Source organism: Trichosurus vulpecula, chromosome 7, assembly GCF_011100635.1.
Source record: "Trichosurus vulpecula isolate mTriVul1 chromosome 7, mTriVul1.pri, whole genome shotgun sequence".
NCBI lineage: Eukaryota > Metazoa > Chordata > Mammalia > Diprotodontia > Phalangeridae > Trichosurus > Trichosurus vulpecula.
The window spans coordinates 71,413,710-71,431,324 of NC_050579.1; the positions used below are offsets into that span (position 1 = coordinate 71,413,710).

The following is a 17,615-nucleotide window of genomic DNA, read 5'->3' on the forward strand; positions in this document are numbered from 1 at the left end:
TCAGCAGTCTATCAAAAATGCATTCCCCAAATAGAATTAGAATTAGTCACTAGAGCTCTTAACCTATTTTATGGCAGTGTTTCAAATTATTTGAAGAGGTGGGTAATCTATATTCTTGCTGTACTTATTCATTCCAGTGTCAATCTGATTAGTTGAGGGAAGGAAAATCCCAAAGCTCATTTCAGTTTTGTTGAAACTTCTCAAAAAAAAAAAAAAAGGAGTCTAAACAAAGTCTACATGCATATCGGCCAAATGTTTTGACAGCCTTCGGGAGACTCAGCCAGAGGTCTTCTTGGGTCAAATGCTTTATTGTTTTAAACTTTAATAGCCTAACTGTGGAATACGCTTAACTGAGATGTGTCCCTGGCTCCCACCTCTGGAATATAATATGAATTCAATTTGAGATCTTTATCTGTTGATAAAATTCTAAAAGTATGAAGTAAATTTTTATTCATAAACAAATTTAGATATATTTTTCCTAAGATTTATTTAACACAGGATTGAATTCGAAGTGTCATTCAAATGAACTTCTCAGTTCAACTTTATTTTAATGTACTGTGTTCCCTATCACTCACACCTGGATTACTGCAATAATCTCCTAGTCTACTGGCTTCTAGTTTTTCTTTCCACTGATCTACTCTGTGTATCACTGCCAGATTAATCACCTTAAAATCCTGCTAGTATTTGTTTTCTAACCTAAAAGCAGCATTTCAGGATATACTAGAAGGCATATATTTGAGTAGGAAGGGCAAAGATTTGCTTAAATCACCCTCATTCAGTCTAGTCCTCTTTATAATTACTTAGGAAGTGAGAAAGAAAAGAAAACTGTCTTTCCTTTCCTCAAGCTTCTCCCTCTACAAGCTTTCTTCTCTTACTGAGAAAGGAGTGATTACTATGATTCTTCCCTTCCATCAGCCCCTAGTCTAAAGCCTGAGGCTTCAACTGCCTCATGCAATCTTTACCCCTTAATGAAGAGAGGCAACTCCCATGGTAGAAAGAAAGCTCCTCTGCTTTAAACCAACCACTGCTAGGATCTCAGTGTGAGTTCTTTTTGTGGCCTCATCTCTTCATGGGCAAACTTCCCTACAAGTAAGGTGTCCCTAAGAACACAATATCTTACCACTAGACCCAGATGGCTCTGGAGGAGAAAGTGAGGCTAATGACTTTGCACAGCCCTCACTCACTTAGATCCAAATCACTTGCATGTCATTGCATCACCTCCCTGATGTCGTGGTCCTCTTGGAGAATGGAGGACAAGCAACAACCTCTGTGAGTGGAAAATACTGGGGACCCAACTGGAACTAACCAGTTGGGCAACACAGTTCTTCCTTCCTTCTTTCCTTCCTTCCTTCCTTCCTTCCTTCCTTCCTTCCTTCCTTCCTTCCTTCCTTTCTTCCTTCCTTCCTTTCCTTCCTTTCCTTTCCTTTCTTCCTTCCCTTTTCCTTTCCTTTCCTTCCTTCTTTCCTTCCTTCTTTCCTTCCTTCCTTCCTTCCCATTCCCTCTATAATTTTTTTTATAAGAGGACCATGCTTTAAAGTCAAATCACTCTGGCTCTCATTGATTGATCAATAGTAGGTCCCAGGTCAAGCCCCACTTGGTCATTGTTTAGGCCCTGAATGGCTCAGAGTGAATGTAAATAGCAATTGTTTTGGCCTGAAATCCTGAGGGTCTTTTCCTCCCAGACTGATTTTTTTTTAACTAGGTAAGGAGACTATTCTCTGCCTCATTTCTTACCTAGCCTTACTCACTGAATGGGCATTGCCTCAGTCAAACTGAGCTTGAAAAGGCCCTGTATCCAGGGCCATCTCCAGTCATCTTGATCTATATCTCTCCACTGAACCCAGTCGGTTCCAGAGAAAAGTGAGGCTAATGACTTTGTACAGTCCTCCCTCACTTAAATCCAATTCACTTGCATGTCATGGCATCACCTCCCTGATGTAAAGGTCCTCTTCCGGAACAAAAGATAAACAAAAACAACTATCTGACTTGATACCTCCTTGGTTAAAGTCATACACCTTCTGAGGAGGCTCAAAGCACCTTTCCATTCTTCTTATTCATCCATACAAACCCTGACCATCCCCACCAGGGGACTTTCAAAAAAGTTTAGTTTGGCAGTGAAATAAACTTTAGGCATTTCCACAAACTGTATGCTATTTGTGCCTGATTACCATGCTATTTTTTAAGTCTATATTTCAGATTAACTTTGTCATAAGTGGTATTTGATTATACTTCTAAGTGTCTTCTTAGTTTTTGGCTTATAAGCCATCGTTGTCTGCTCACAGCTTAAATTAGAGTCAATGTTGCTAATGAACACAAGAATAGTGCTGATGACACATTTCTACCAAAGAAAAGGGAAAGTTATGTTTTGAAATGAAATAACATACAATACTGAACTAGTGTCACCAACTTCTAAAACATATCAAAATTACCAGAAGTCACTTTCAGAATTACAAAGCTTTCCTATTTTCCTCTGGATAATTTTTTTAACTACAAATACTATTTTGGTTTTTTTCCAATTCCATGTAAAGACACTTTTAAAAATTCATTTTTTATAAAATTTTGAGTTCCAAATTTTTCTCCCTCTCTTTCTCCCCTCCCGAGACAGCAAGCAATCTGATACAGGTTATACGTGTGCAATCACGTAAAACATATTTCCACATTAGTCATGTTGTAAAAGAAGAAACAGAACAAAAGGAGGAAAAATACATGAACAAAAAAGAAAGTGAAAATAGTATGCTTCAATCTGGATTCAGACTCCATCAGTTCTTTCTGTGGATGTGCATAGCACTTTGCATCATGAGCTTTTTGGAATTGTCTCAGATCATTGTATTGCTGAGAAGAGCTAAGTCGATCATCACACAGTGTTGCTGCCGCTGTGTATAATGTTCTCCTGGTTCTGTTCACTTCACTCAGGATAGTTCATGTAAGTTTTTCCAGGTTTTTCTGAAATCCACCTGCTCATCATTTCTTATAGCACAATAGTATTCCATCACTTTTGTATGCTACAACTTACTCAGTCATTCCTCAATTGATGGGCGTCTCCTCAATTTTCTGGATCATATTCTCATCAAATCTGATTTTTCTCGAGTCCTATCTGTCTATCATTACATAATCCATCAGACTGAAATCCAAGCAGGCTCAATGGGTCAGGTGAAGACTGGGCATCTAAACATGGAAGCAAAAGCAAGGCCCAATTACGATAAAGCACACAACTATCTAAATTTAGGCAGGTAAGAGTGAAGAGTTTCATGGTTTACAAAGCATTGTCTCATTTGATCCTCATACTAATCATGTCAAATAAGGAATACAGGTATTATTATATCCTTTTTACAGATCAGGAAACTGTAGCTATTAAGAGCATTTCCCACAGTCACATACTTATTAAGCATCAAAGATGGAGGGAAGGGAAGAGAATAAGCCTTTCTATGGCAGCCACCTTGTGCCGGGCACCATGCACTTTTACAAATATCATCTCATTTGGTCCTCACAACAACTCTACCCTACAGGACTATTTTTATTTCCATTTTCCAATTGAGGAAATTCGGGCAGACAGAGGTTAAATTGCTTACCCTGGGTCACCCAGCTATGAAGTATCTGAAAATGGATTTGAATTCCAGTCATCCTAACTCCAGCCCCAGCACCCTGGCCATTGAGCCACCTTCCTGCCCTCCAAAGACAGAATCTAAGCCCAAGGCTCTCTTTTCTCTGAGTCTAATTTTTTTTAACTATAATATATTATCTCCCAGAAACCAGAGAGATGAGTCACTGGAGGAGAAAGAATAAAGAGGTCTTGAGTCCTGTTTGCAAAAGACCCAAAATGATTCGAAAATCCATGATATCTATTCAAGCAGCTGGACAGACAGTTGGTAGAGTTACTATCATCATCATACATCAATGACCTTGACAGCAATGCATTTCAAGGACTCAGTTTTCAGGAAAAGGGGTGGGAGACCACCAAGGGCAATATAGACTTTTTAAAAAAATAGCATGGTAATTAGGCGCAAATAGCATACAGTTTGTGGAAATGCCTAAATTTCTCAAAGGCAATCCAGCTGTTTCTTTGAATCCTACTCAGTTCTGGGCCCAGCTTAGTAGTGTCTTTTCAAGATACAAGTACTGAAGGACAACTGGATGGGTTGTCCATCCAAATGTATAGCACAGTCCAAACCAATGGTCTGCAGGATAATCCACTGGATTAAGAAGAAAATACTAGAACTTCCATTTATATTCTTTTAAATTAAAAAGGACATTAAACTTTACTAATATTTAATATAACTCTGGCACCCTCACTGGGTCACATACATACATATGTATATATAGACATAGATATAGATACACACATACATATGTGCATGTGTATACACACATATACATATAGTATCAGGTTTATTGAGGGAAGAAGAGCAGGAGTTCCATAACACAGAACAGTTGACAATGGTGCCTTCTCCACCTTGTTCTCCTTCAGCATACTGCAATATATTTATATTTTCCCGTGTCCTGTTAAGTGGATTTAAAGACTAGGATAGAGAATTTAATAATCTGTTTTTGAAATTACCAAATAAAATGGCCAAATTACAGTAGATTTTGAACCGGTTGTTAAAAAATATAGAAAAAAGAGCAACATTTCCCAATTAGTTTGCAAGAAGAACTGATTAACATCAGGGAAGATGGAAATTTACTACCTTTATTTTCACCAAAAAAATTACATAATTGGGGGATGAGACTGAAAAAATGCAACTAGATGCACTTCTTATATTTGGATGATTTGTATTGGGTATGTTGAGCTTAGATGCCAATAGAACATATAATAGAAATGTCCAGAATATAGCTGAAGAGGTAGAAATGAAATTCAAGAGAGAATTTAAGGCTGGATATATAGATTTGGAAGTCATCTGCCCAGAGATAATTACTGAACCCATAGGAGCTGATGGGCTCACCAGGGGATAGTGAAAAAGCCAAAGACAGAACCTTGGATCACACCTTTCCTTAGAGAGTTGGATATAATCCAACAAAGGAAACTGAAGAAATGTCGGACAGGCAGGAGAAAACCCAGGAAAGACACAGAGGTCAAAGAGAGTATCCAAGAGGTGACAGTGAACAGATGGGATGACAGCCAGGATACAAAAAAAAAATCTTAACCTGCTAGCAGAGTGGGATGAATCTAATAAAATGAAATTCAGTAGGGATAAAGTCTGATACTTTGGCTAAAAATAAAATCAAGTGCACATGGGAAACTTTAGCACTGGCTGCTCTTTAGGCCTGAAATGCTCATCCTCCCCCCTAATCTCTGTCTCTGGGAATCCCTGGTTTCCTTCAAGATTCAGCTCAAATACCGTCTTCTGGATAAGGGCATTCCTGGTTCCCACTTCTCTCCAGTTTCTAGTGACCCTCTCCTCCCAAGGTTATCATGTATTTGCTTAGTATGGGCTTTCTATACATATATGTGTATGTTGTCACCCTTTTTAGAATGTAAACTCCTTGATAAATGAGGCTGTTTCATTTTAAGCTTTGGATCTCCAGAACCTAGCATAGTGCCTGGTCCATAGTAGGTGCTTAATAAATGTTTGCTGTTTGATTGTTAGACATTGGTTTGTCTGGAAAAAGTTACTAGAGTATTAGTGGATTGTAAGTTCCATATTAGTCGGCAGCATGGCAGCCAGTAGCATAGCTTCCAGTCATTAAGACACGGTAGGTTTAATTTGTCTTGTTCATAGATGGAATTGAATAGTTTCAGCAGGATGTCAGTAAGACAGAGGGTATACAGAGGGAGTCAACCAGGGTGGTGAAAGGCCTTGAGTTCATGTCATACATGGAATAATAGAAGAAAATGGAAAGTTTAGTTTGAAGAAGAAAAGACTCAGGGGTTATATGGTAGATTTGTTCAAGGGTTTGAAGGACTTTCATATGGAACAGGCATTATATTTGCTCTGTTTGATCTCAGAGGGCAAGTCAAGTCAAAGGGCATTTATTAAGCATCTGTATCTATGTGCCAGGCACTGTGCTAAGCACTGGGGATACAAGAAAAAAAGAAAGAGTCACTCCTAAAATTTCAAGGGCCTTACATTCTAATAAAGGAAAGCAACACATAAAAGGGAGCTGAAAAATAAAGGGGCAAAAGAGGAGGTCTCCACTTGGTGGTGAAGGCCAGAGAATGAAAGATGGCTGGTCTGAAAGAAACTCATCAATAGGAGAAAGGGGCTGCTGAGACAGAGGAAGAAGAGAACTGAGTAAAGGTGATAAAATCCAGAAAATGAGGACGGAAGTAACGGGTAAAAGTTGCAAAGCAATAAATTTAGGCTTGATGTCGGGAAAAATTTCTAACAATCAGAACTGTGTCACGGGATGCTTTAGGAAGTAGTAGTTTCCCCTCATTGGAGATCTTCAAGGAGAGACGGCATTACCACCTGTTGGGAATAGCATTGTGTATACCATAGTGCCATTTCATTTGGGTTCTGCAGAGGTGTGCCGGAGCCAACTCAAACTGCTTGTGAGAGCTGACTATGTGAGCACTTACACTTTAGAAACTGGCAAATGCTACAAATTAGGGCTTGATTTACTTTTTTATTGATTGTCTAAATTTAAGAAAATTGTGGAGAAAATGTTAATAATGCATATTAAACTTAAAAGTATATTGTGGATACATTTGTTTCCCTGCAGAACCATTTATTAAACATTTACCAGTACACCACTGAGAGTATGGGTTGGATTAGTTGTCCACTGATCTCCCTTCCCAAGTCTAAAATTCTGTGAGATCAACTGTGGAAAAATCTGTAGAAGTCAATAAAGAACTGAGAAAAGGCCATGAGGTCTATCAGTTAAGAAATGATTGGTAACCTTTGAGAAAGTTCTTTTTGAAGGTTGGCGGATTCATGATCCAGAGAGCAAGGGTTATAAGCAGTGAGTAAATAATGAAAAAAAATTAAGGAAACAAAACTCTTACTACTAGTTTGGCAGTAAATGAGAAGAAGGATGTATGTAGGATGGCTGTTGATGAGTTGGAAGTGTTAAGTGAAGGGTTTTTTTTTTTAAGGAAGGAAGGAAGACCATAACATGTTTGTACTCTGTAGATGGGGAGAAAATAATAATGAATAAGAGAGAGGGACTGATTAATTAGGTGAGCTTCCAAATCAAACAAGAAAGAATGGAATCAAGATTCCAAGAGAAGGTTTAGTCTTTGCAAGGAAAAGATGAGTGAAGATAGAAGTTTTGAGGTATAGAGAGCAGAGAATACGGGAGAGCACAAGAAAGATGTCCTCAATTTTCTCACTTAAGTGGAAAAAACCATTCGCTATGGGACAGATCATAATATATATTTTTAAATTACAGGTAACTAGATGGCACAGAGGATAAAAATGCTGGGCCTGGAAGTCCTCAGACACTTATCCAGCTGTATGACCCTGGACAAATCATTTCACCTTTGTCTACCTCAGTTTCCTCAACTGTAAAATAAGGATAATAACCACCTTTACCTCCCAGGATTATTGTAAGGATCAGATGAGTAACTACTGATTTTCAGCTATTCCTTCAAATGATACATGCTCTATTTTTTTCTAGCTAAAACTACCTGCTTCAAGATTTGTTTGTATTTGCAATTTCTGCAGTTACAAAGGGAGAAAGTTTTTCTTTTTTTTGCAGCAGCACATAGGTGTAGGAACAACAGTTATGAATTTTGAGAGTGATCCAAGGCTGAGACTTGGCAGGGCACAATTGGCATCTCTTGTATGTATGCGTAAATTTACTGGCACACCTCTATTCAGACTATCTGTTCTTAGTGAATATGTGTGTGCGTGTGCGTGTGTGTGTGTGTGTGTGTGTGTAGATATATGTATGTGTGTATACACACACATATAAATACAGGCAGATGGAACCTATAAAGTGAAGAGAAAAACTTGTCTTAAGGCTTAAATAATACTTAAGTGTAGCAGACAAAAAAAATATTTTTACTGAGTTCAAAAAGGAGCAACTTCACTTTTTAAAAAAATTAATGACATAGAAACTGATTCAAAATTCTTTCAACTGAATAAAAAGTGATATAACATTACCATAACTCTTCCTATGTTTAATAAGAATTTATCATTAAATTTTTAAGTCTCGAACATTTTCTCTATGGTCAATCTGGATTGCCAAACTATGGATAGGCAAAACTCATTTGCAAATAGGCCAGTTTTTGTATTTGGATCTTAACATCTGCCAGCCAGTCAACATTTCCTCATTGTCCACTATGTAAAGAATATTACACTATATAACACAGGAAGATATAAAGGAATTAGAAAACACAGTCCTTGTCTCTAAATTTAGCGAAAGGAATAATAATGTTCAGAACTTCATACCACTCTGTAATTCTGTGATCATGTTAATGTTAATGTAGTGATTGTGTTAATTAATCACGTTAATAATTTCATCCTTTAAGGTAGACAGATCTTTTATTCTTGATGGCAAATCACCATACTATTCCTTATTTTGTCTGTATGCATTTTGCATCTTTATATGATTAATATGTTGATGAGATGAGAACACTAGCTTTTAATGTAAATTAAGTTTTCTTTAACCAATGTATGGTATGACAATTTCAACATTCCTCTAAATTCTTGAAAAATGAGCGGTTTTTCCTAAAGCAATACCATACTTTAATTATGACTTCTTGATGAAATTGTGCTGAATATCAAAGTGAGAACTCTAACCTCTAAGAATATTAATCAAGATTTCTCGTAACAAAAGCATTCACAGTGAATATGAAGGTTAAGGGGCCAGCTGCATAGGAAAATGATATTCTCTATTCACATACAGGTCAGAGAGAGTTTAGACAATCACACTGAAATCTTCTTTTTAAAGGACCAACAATAATCTCAGATAGAGGTATTGAAGGATGACTTTCTCTAGAATGGAAGGTAATTACAACTGTCTGATAATTTAATAAAGCATCTCATCTGTGCTATTGCTTTTTATAATACATTATGACATTTTTGTGTGGCTGAAATGGAAGAAAAGCCATCAAACTCACTTCAATCAACATTAACATCTCACAATTATCTGCATATCTTCTTGCATATGATTATAAGGGCTCAGACCAAAGGAAGAAATTTTTAATAATGTAGATATAAAACATTAAAATGAGCTACTGACAAAATTTATAAAAATAGCTTCAAAAAGAGTTCTTTTAAAAAAGCATCAATACTTCCAAGTCTAGAGTGATTTGATATATCGATGCTTGTAGTCTCTCCCTTACAATGTAAGTAAGCTCTTTTCCAGTAGATTGTTTCATTCTTTGTGCTTTCCCAGCATGAAGCACAGTACCTGGCACACAACAGGTGCTTAATAAATGCTTTATTATTGACTGACCTGAAATCAAAAAGCACAGTAGATAACTCTTGAGGTTCATTCTTTTCGTCATTCTCTTGGTTAATGGCTTTTTCTGTTAAACTAAGCTAAGCCAGGTAACATATTTTATTGATGCCACCATTTCTATAGTTCTTCTTTGTACAACATTTCAATTTTTCCATATTGTAACCATTGTGGCAAATAAATTATATGATCATTATTATTGTATGTGTTTAAAATTCCCTTTTGAATCATCTAAAAACACAATTTTCAAAACCCAATCTAAATTAGATGATAATATCCTATACAGGGCTAGAAGGTATCTTAAAGTTCATCTAGCACAATCTCCTCATTTTATAGATTAGGAAATCGAGGTCCAGGGAGGCACTGTGGCATGGAGGATAAAATACTGGCCTTGGGGTCAAGAAGACCTGGGCTTGGATCCCACCTCAAAAACTTGCTAGCTGCATCTCAGTTGACAAGTTACCTATTCTCCCTCAGCTTTACCTATAAAATTGGGATGATACTGGCACCTACTTCACAGAGTGGCTGTGATAATCAGATTAAATAACCTATGCAGTTCTTTGAACACCTTAAAGCCCAAGTTAGCTTTGTGATTGCCCAAGGTCATGCAGCAGAGGAACCAATATTTGAACTTAAGTCCTATGGCTACAAGTTCATTCTCTTTTCGTTGTACCATGCTGCCTCCAACAATACATCAAGGCTCTGCAATATCATTATATAAGTGGGTATATAAGTGTGGGTCTAATGTGTTATCCCAAGAACTGGAAGGAATTAACCTCAGTGGTCATCTAACCCGCCTGCAGCTAAAAAGGGTTTCCTCCACAGCATGCCTGACAAGTGCTCCTCCAACCTTTGCTTGAAGACTTCCTGTGAAGAGGGACCCATGAGCTCTCATGGCATCCTATTCCATTTTGGTAAAAAAAACTTGTTGGGGAGGTTTTCTGATATAAATTCTAAAATATCCTCTTTGCACCTTCTACCCACTGTGCCTACTTCTATCTTCTGAGGCCAATCAGAGCAAACCCAATCTCTCTTCCATGTGGTAGACACTCAGACATTTGAAGCTGTCTATGCCCCTTCCCTAACAAATCTTTTGTTCCTAGGGTTTTTACATCCCCAGTTCCTAAAGCAAGTCTCCAAATCTTATGAAGTTAAGGGCCTCCATCATTCTTGTTGCTCTTCTTTGGACACCTTTTAGATTATGTGCTTCCTAATAACTGTAGTGACCAAAACTGAACACTTCAGTCTGCCTACGGCAGATTCTGGCAGGACTATCAGCTCTATATTCTTATATATTGCATTTCTTTTAATGTGACAACATTAGCTGAACTCATACTGAACTTCCTTTGGACATCCTTTCTAGTAATGACTACATATTTTCTCATACTCTCTTCTACCACCATGATTGCCCCTACCCCCACCTCCCAACTGGGCTTGGTAAGGGAATTGGAATACTTCCATTACCTATTGCCACTTCCAAGATCTTCCTCTTCCGCCTTGACTGAGGAAATGCTCCTCCTTTGAGGTTCACACTATACAAATTTATCACCTTTAAAAGTTCAAATCTGGCCTCGGACACTTACTAGCTGTGCTACCCTGGGCAAGTACTTAACCCTGTTTGCTTCAGTTTTCCTCATCTGTAAAATGAGCTGGAGAAGGAAATGGCAAATCACTCTAGTATCTTTGCCAAGAAAACCTCAAATGAAGAGTCAGATATGACTGAATAACAATGAACAAAAGTCTGTCTCCTGATCTATAACGTCTTTCATCATCAACTGCCTTTTGGACATCTCACCCTGGATGTACATAGACATCTCAAACTCAACAACTCCAAAAGAGAACTCATTATATTTTCCTCCAAATTCTCTCTTCTTAACTTCCCTATTACTGTAGCATGACTACGAAAAGGCAACAGCATCCTCCCCGTTCCTCAGGCTTGAAACATCACTGTACTTGATCAACTCCTCCCTGTCAGCCCACATATCCAATCTGTTGCCAAATCTTGTTCCCTTCACATCATCTCTCTTACATATTGCCTTCTCTACACCTCACTAGTTCAGGCCTTCTTCACTTCTTGTCTGGACTACTGTAATAGCCTTCTAATTGGTTTCATGTCTCAAATCTCTCCCCATTCCAATCCATTTTCCATTAAGCTGCAAGGTGATATTTCTAAAGTTTAAGTTTGACCACTTCACTGCCCAGGTCAATGAGCTGCAATGACTCCCTAAAACCTCTAGGATCATATATGAATGCCTTTGTTTGGCATTTCAAGCTCTTCATAATCTAGCTCCTTCCTACCTTTCCAGCCTTTTATTTTACTCTCCGCCATGCACACTACAATCCAGCTGTGTTGGCTGGCTCACTTGCTGCTCCTCAAACACGACACTTCATTTCTGGTCCGTGTTATGGGGACCTTCCCCCATGCCTTGAATGCTCTGCCTTCTCACCTCTGCCTTTCTGTTTCCCTGGCTTCCTTTAAGACTCAACTTAAATTTCACCTTCTGCAAGAAGCCTTTCCTAGTCTCCTGAGGCTGCTATTGCCTTCCTCTCTGAGACTGCCTTCCATATATTTTGTATGTATCTTGTATATACCTAGTTATTCACATGTTCTCCCTGCAAGTTCCCCAAAAGCAGGAGCTCTTTTTGCCTTTCTTTGTATCCCTAGTAATTACAGGGCCTGGAACACAGTAAATATTCAAATACCTGCTGAATGACTGAATAAATGACTCAAATTGTTTTCAGGCAAACTGGAAACAAATTTTTCTTATCAATCTACTGATTTGTCTTTTTGTCTGTCTTTCCACATCTCCCTAATGGGGTACATATGAAATTAATTTTTAACCCAAGTTTAAGACTTTGCATGCCAATAGTTTCACTTTATTCCATTTGCTCCAAAGTTCTGTCAACATCTTTTTGAATTATGTCAATCATTGTACGGTCTATCCTAGCTAGATGTCATCTATAAATCATATGAGGATGCCATTATAGCTTTATCCAAATTAAGATAAAAAAAATTAGCTCAGGTACAGATCCTATTATCGTCTAACCAATACTCTCTATCTTGTCTACAAGAGTAGCAAAAGATAGCATATTAAAGGCTTTGCTAACGCTACATAAGTTACAGCATTGCCTTGATCTACCAGTCTACTAACTTTGTATAAAAAGAAAAGAGGGTTAGATGGAACTTTGTTCTTAAAGACATCATCCTTGGTCTTTATGATTACTGTTTCATTTTCTAGCTGTTTAAAGAACGGTTTCCTTTTAATCGCATCTAGAATATTACCAGGAAAGATGTCAAGTTAACTGGTCTATATTTTGGAGATTCTTCTTTCTTTTTTGAGTCAGGATATTTGTCTTCCTCCAATACAGCAATATCCATCCCACTTCCAACAATTTTTCAAAGATCACTGACTGATCAGGCATCACATTTGAAGGGGTTTTTTCCTAGGTGATGAGATCACCAAGGGCAGCTAGGTTCTCTTATAATCACCTTACTTAAGTATTTTTAAAATTGTGTTTAGATTAAGTATTTATTAGATTGTAAGCTCCTTGAGGGCAGGAACAGTCTTTTGTCTCTAAATATTGATTAATTGATAGATTGAACTCCTTAGCAGCTATTTTTCTTCTGTTCTTTCCAGACTAATGACCATCTCCTTGGCAGAAAGACAGAAGAAAAATTTGAATTGGGCAGTTCTCCCTTCACTCTTTAGCATTCCACTTATGTAATCTTAGAGAACCCAGGATATAGTTACCTTCATGGAAGAAGCTTGTAAGACCTTAGTGTAGGCAAGTGATTATTTTATTTAATCATCTAGATATACATAAAGTTGCGAGGAGTGACATAACTACAAAACGCAATTGTCAAAGGATAATAGGATTAAAGATTTAGAACTGGAATGAAACTTAAAGGTCAATAGTCTAACAGCCTCATTTTATGGACAGGGAAACTGACATCCAGAGTTTGAAATAACTTTTAAAGTATTAAGCAAAAAAAATGTCCACAACCAATAGCATAGATCTGCAAATAAATACAGGAAAAAATATTTGCCAGTCTATTATTATAAGTTTTGTTAAAATTGGGGGCGGAAATCAAAGAAATCTATAGGCTCTCCCAGACCCTTTCTTTCATCTAACTTCTTTCCCCACTGCATCTGAAGGAAAATGAAGGAAGGTAGAAATCTTTTATTTTTAAATAGGATGTGAGTTGGAGGTTAAGTGGGAGCAGCTAGGTGTCAAAGTAGATAGAGTGGCTGGCCTGCAGTCAGAAAGACTCCTGAGTTCTGGTCTCAGACACTTACTATATGCGTGACCCTGAGCAAGTGCTTTAATGCTGTTTGCCTTAGTTTCCTCATCTGTTAAATGAACTAGAGAAGGAAATGCCAAACCACTCCAGTATCTTTGCCAAGAAAACCCCAAATGGGGTCACAAAGTCTGAAACAACTAAACTACAAATAAATTTGCATGACTCTCTCTAAATAAACAAAATTATAAAGGACATTGGGGGAAAGTACTCACTTTGAAAAGAGTGAAAAAACAATTTTCCTTCTCTAAACAAAGACAGAAAATGTGTATATTTAAAAATTAATTCCTTCGTCTATACAAAATAGCCTTTAAACCAGCTTCTGTACTTTCTCTGGAACAAAATACAGCATATCCATCTGTAGGGTGGTTGTGCATTACTTTTATTTTTTTAATAAATTTTTCTTACCCAGAGATTCTCCAGCAAGTTAGCCAAACCAGGAAAAAAGAAAAAGCAAAAAGCTGAAACCATCCATATAAAGTGAACAGTTAAGTTTGTGCGGCGGCATACCTCTTATCTACAATGCTATTTTATAAAATATGTTCTCTTGAAACAGAAGCTGCTTAATGAACGACCAGTTCCCCGATCCCTGTGTCTAATGGGGGACACCACAACCTATGACCTTATGAAATGCAGAAGAGTCAGAACTGCAAGAAAGGATATAAATACTCAATTGCCTAGTTGCCGGTGCGGGACAGTTTGAATAAAGGGTTTTTTTAAACTAAAAGCAAATCTTTTTGACATTAGAGAACATCTACTCACTTTAGAAAGGATTTTCCACCTAAGTGGGGAATCCCTGGGTGGGTGAGAGTGGAGGGAAAACGCTCGGAGAGGAAAAACAGGAGATGGTGGGCACGTCCTGAAATAGAGGGATGACTGGTGCGGGACTCCCCTTTCTGCCCCGGTGAACGAAACCCAGTCATTGAAGTCCTGGGGGATAAGAGGGGAGGGAGACGGTGAGTCACACCACCGCCTCCGGAATCCGAAAAGAGGGCTCTGACACCTCAAAGACCGAGAGAAAGGGGAGCCCCGGGGCAGACCCTCGTGCGCTGGGAAGAAGGCACAGAGAAGACTGCCCGCCCACGTGGGAGAGAGGCTTGCGGAGGTTCTGAGCCACGCCTCCATGAGCCACGCCCCCCGGGGGGCCACGCGGGCTTCCCCGGCTTCTGGCCCCGGCTCATGGCTCCAGCTCTCGGCTCGGTACGGCGTCGACTTCGTTCATCCAGGCCCAGGATGGGGACTTTTAAACCGTTAGCCAACGGGACTGATGGAGGACGTGGCTGGAGGAGTGGGGGAGCCCCTCAGAAATAACACACAGCACGACCCTCTGCCCTCCCCTTTCCCGCCCAGTTCCGCCTCCATCCATGATTCTCCCCCCCCCCCGCTCCCCGTCCTCTCCTCCCCGTCCGTTAGAGCCGTAAAAGCGCCGCAAAATGCCGGTCGCTTTGCGGCGCCGTAAATCAAAACCGGGTGGTGTTAGGGGTGGGGTTGTATCCGAAGCCTTTTGCTAGAACAAGTAGTCGCGGTTCCCGAGGCCTGGTCCTTGCGCATTCAACGGGTAACCCACTCCCCTCTCCGGGCGAAATGGGGAGGGAGAGAGGGCCAGAGAAGCTGGGGGCGGGGCGGGGCAGGAGAGAGATCCAGAGTCGGAAGCCCGGGGTTCGAGCCCCGGCTTCGCTCCTGCGCGCCCCACCCCCCGCTGGGCGCCTCGAAATTCTGCGTCTCTGTTTACTTCTCCGACACGTGAAGGGCGAGGGTCCAGAGGTCCAGCTCCTAAGATTGGGGGGAAGAGGGTTGGAGAATAAATAGGGATCAATTTAATTGATGACGCGCCCGTTTATTAAAATCCGGGCCGTGCGGCGGAGGCCGAGATCCGAGGGTTTGGGCCTGGGCGCCGCCTGAGCGCGTCTCGTTCAAGGATCGTAGCGTCAGAGAGAAAGAGATGCTCGGGCATTATCGAGTCCCGCTCCCGTCATTTTACAGACTAGGGGACCGAGCCTCCTGTTCGTTAATCGAGGCCCGAGGAGCTCGTGTAAGCCTTTGTTCACTGTCACACAGGTAACCAGCCGCGATGTCAGATTGCAAACCCCGGGCCTCTCACTCTGAATCCGGCGTTGGGAGCCGTTCATCTCGTTCACATTAGCAACTCTTGTGGTTTCGTTCACAGACACGTTGTGGAGATCGAGGAGAGACGCTCCATCATCGTCTTCATAGCCTCATCTTCCCCCTTTGCTGTTGAAAATGCTTTACCTGATTGGTCTGGGCCTGGGAGATGCTGAGGACATCACTGTGAAGGGACTGGAAATTGTCAAGAAATGTAGCCGAGTGTACCTGGAATCGTACACCTCAATCCTGTCTGTAGAGAAGGAAAGGCTGGTAGGTTCCTAAAATTTTCTCCTCCACCCCCCCCCCCCCCCCCAGTGGGAAGAAGGCTGTAATCCATCTGCTTTTCACTGTGTTAAATTGAACAGAATTTTAATCTTTGCCACATAGGCTCTGTAAACACATCCTGCATTCATATTAAAGACTTGGGTAGGATGAGAATAGAAGTCGTGTAGGGGTTTGGATTTCAGTCCCAAGTTACACAACACTGTGACCCACAAAATGAAAAGGTGCTTTGTCCTGCTATACAAACCCAATTCTGAGGGCCTTCAGTTTAAAAAAAAAAAAGGAAAGTTATTCTGTGTTCTGGGACTGTCTTTTGTTTTAAGATACTGGCTTAAGGATCTGAGCTGTGTGCTAATGAGGAGCTAACACAGGCTTAATCAGGGGGTTACATATTCAAATAGCAAACAATAAGGTTTACCCCTTTGAAGTAATCCTTGGGGTATACTAATCTCTTTTTCTGTCTGTATCATATCCAGACAGATCTTACCTATTTAAGCTCATATACTCCACTGGGGTTTAGACCCAAGCCACATTTGTGCAGTTAGTAGACACAGGAATAAATTTCCATAGATTATGTTGTAGTATACTTTGCAAGCTATTAAATCTTCAGCTACTTTGGAAATATGGTTGGTTCACTGTCAAAACTCTTAACTAGAGAAGGCCAGAAACAGTATTTGAGTAAGAGAGGTAATGGTCATGTTGGGGGCATCAGGCTGGACTTGGAGTCAAGAAGACCTGGGATTATATTCCACCTCAGACACTTAGTAGCTGTGAAACCACAGATGTGATCCTGAGTTTCCCATCTTGTCCATTCCTAGGCCAGCAGCCGTCCCATACTGGAGGTGGCCCTGCCTTGAGGCCCACTCTTTGGTATATTGAATCCTTAGCTCACAAGACTATTTCATGAGGACCTCGAATAATGTTCTCTTCATTCCTGTCTCCCCTCTCTAGATAGCTTCACATCCTTCCAGCAGCTTTGACCCTTATATCCTACCCCTTCACCCCTCCACCCCCAGCTCCCTTTTAGCTATTGTCTTTGAGTAGTAGAGACCATCTTGGGTGCCATTATTTGCATCCAGAACACTTAGTGTAAGAAGTGGCACGTAATATGTGCTTACTGTAAATGCTTTCTCTAAAATGGAAGTAATAACTGAGGTACCAGCCTTTCACAAGCTTATTATAAGATTCAAATGCAAACTTTAAAGCTATAAATAACAATTTGTATTAACAATCACTATAGTCATGGTGGGGGGGAGCTATCAAGAGAGTTGGTCTTCTACTTCATACCCACTTTGATATTGGTGTCTTTCAAATTCTGTGAGGTCTAGATGTGCGGAAAGTTGAGAAAACTCCAGAATTACTTCAGGACCAGAGTAGAAACTAAGGGCTACTCCTGGAATTGAGTCAGAGGATGTTTCATGCTTTTTCTTTTTTTTTGTTTTGTTTTTTTCAGATCAGAAATGGACTCTCTTGCTTTGCTTGTCATTTCTTTTATGCTTTTTCTTGCTTCACTAAGACCAAGTCTTAGAGAAAAATGGGTGATGACAAAATGTCAAAACAGTAGGGGAAAATACTGTAAGGAATA

General features: G+C 39.8%; 1 protein-coding gene across 2 annotated transcripts in view; it reads left to right on the forward strand.

Moving 5' to 3' along the window:
• Nucleotides 1-14,986: 14,986 nt before the first annotated feature.
• Nucleotides 14,987-17,615, forward strand: part of DPH5 (diphthamide biosynthesis 5) — a 39,502-nt gene continuing 36,873 nt past the window's right edge. Inside the window, exons 1-2 of one of the 2 annotated variants that reach the window (XM_036766946.1) lie at nucleotides 14,987-15,200; nucleotides 15,810-16,018. In XM_036766946.1, coding sequence (XP_036622841.1) covers nucleotides 15,884-16,018 — 135 coding nt within the window. In that variant the 5' untranslated portion in view covers nucleotides 14,987-15,200; nucleotides 15,810-15,883. Of the gene's footprint in view, nucleotides 15,201-15,246; nucleotides 15,701-15,809; nucleotides 16,019-17,615 lie in introns of those variants that run through there. The other variant, XM_036766947.1, reaches the window with a different exon arrangement.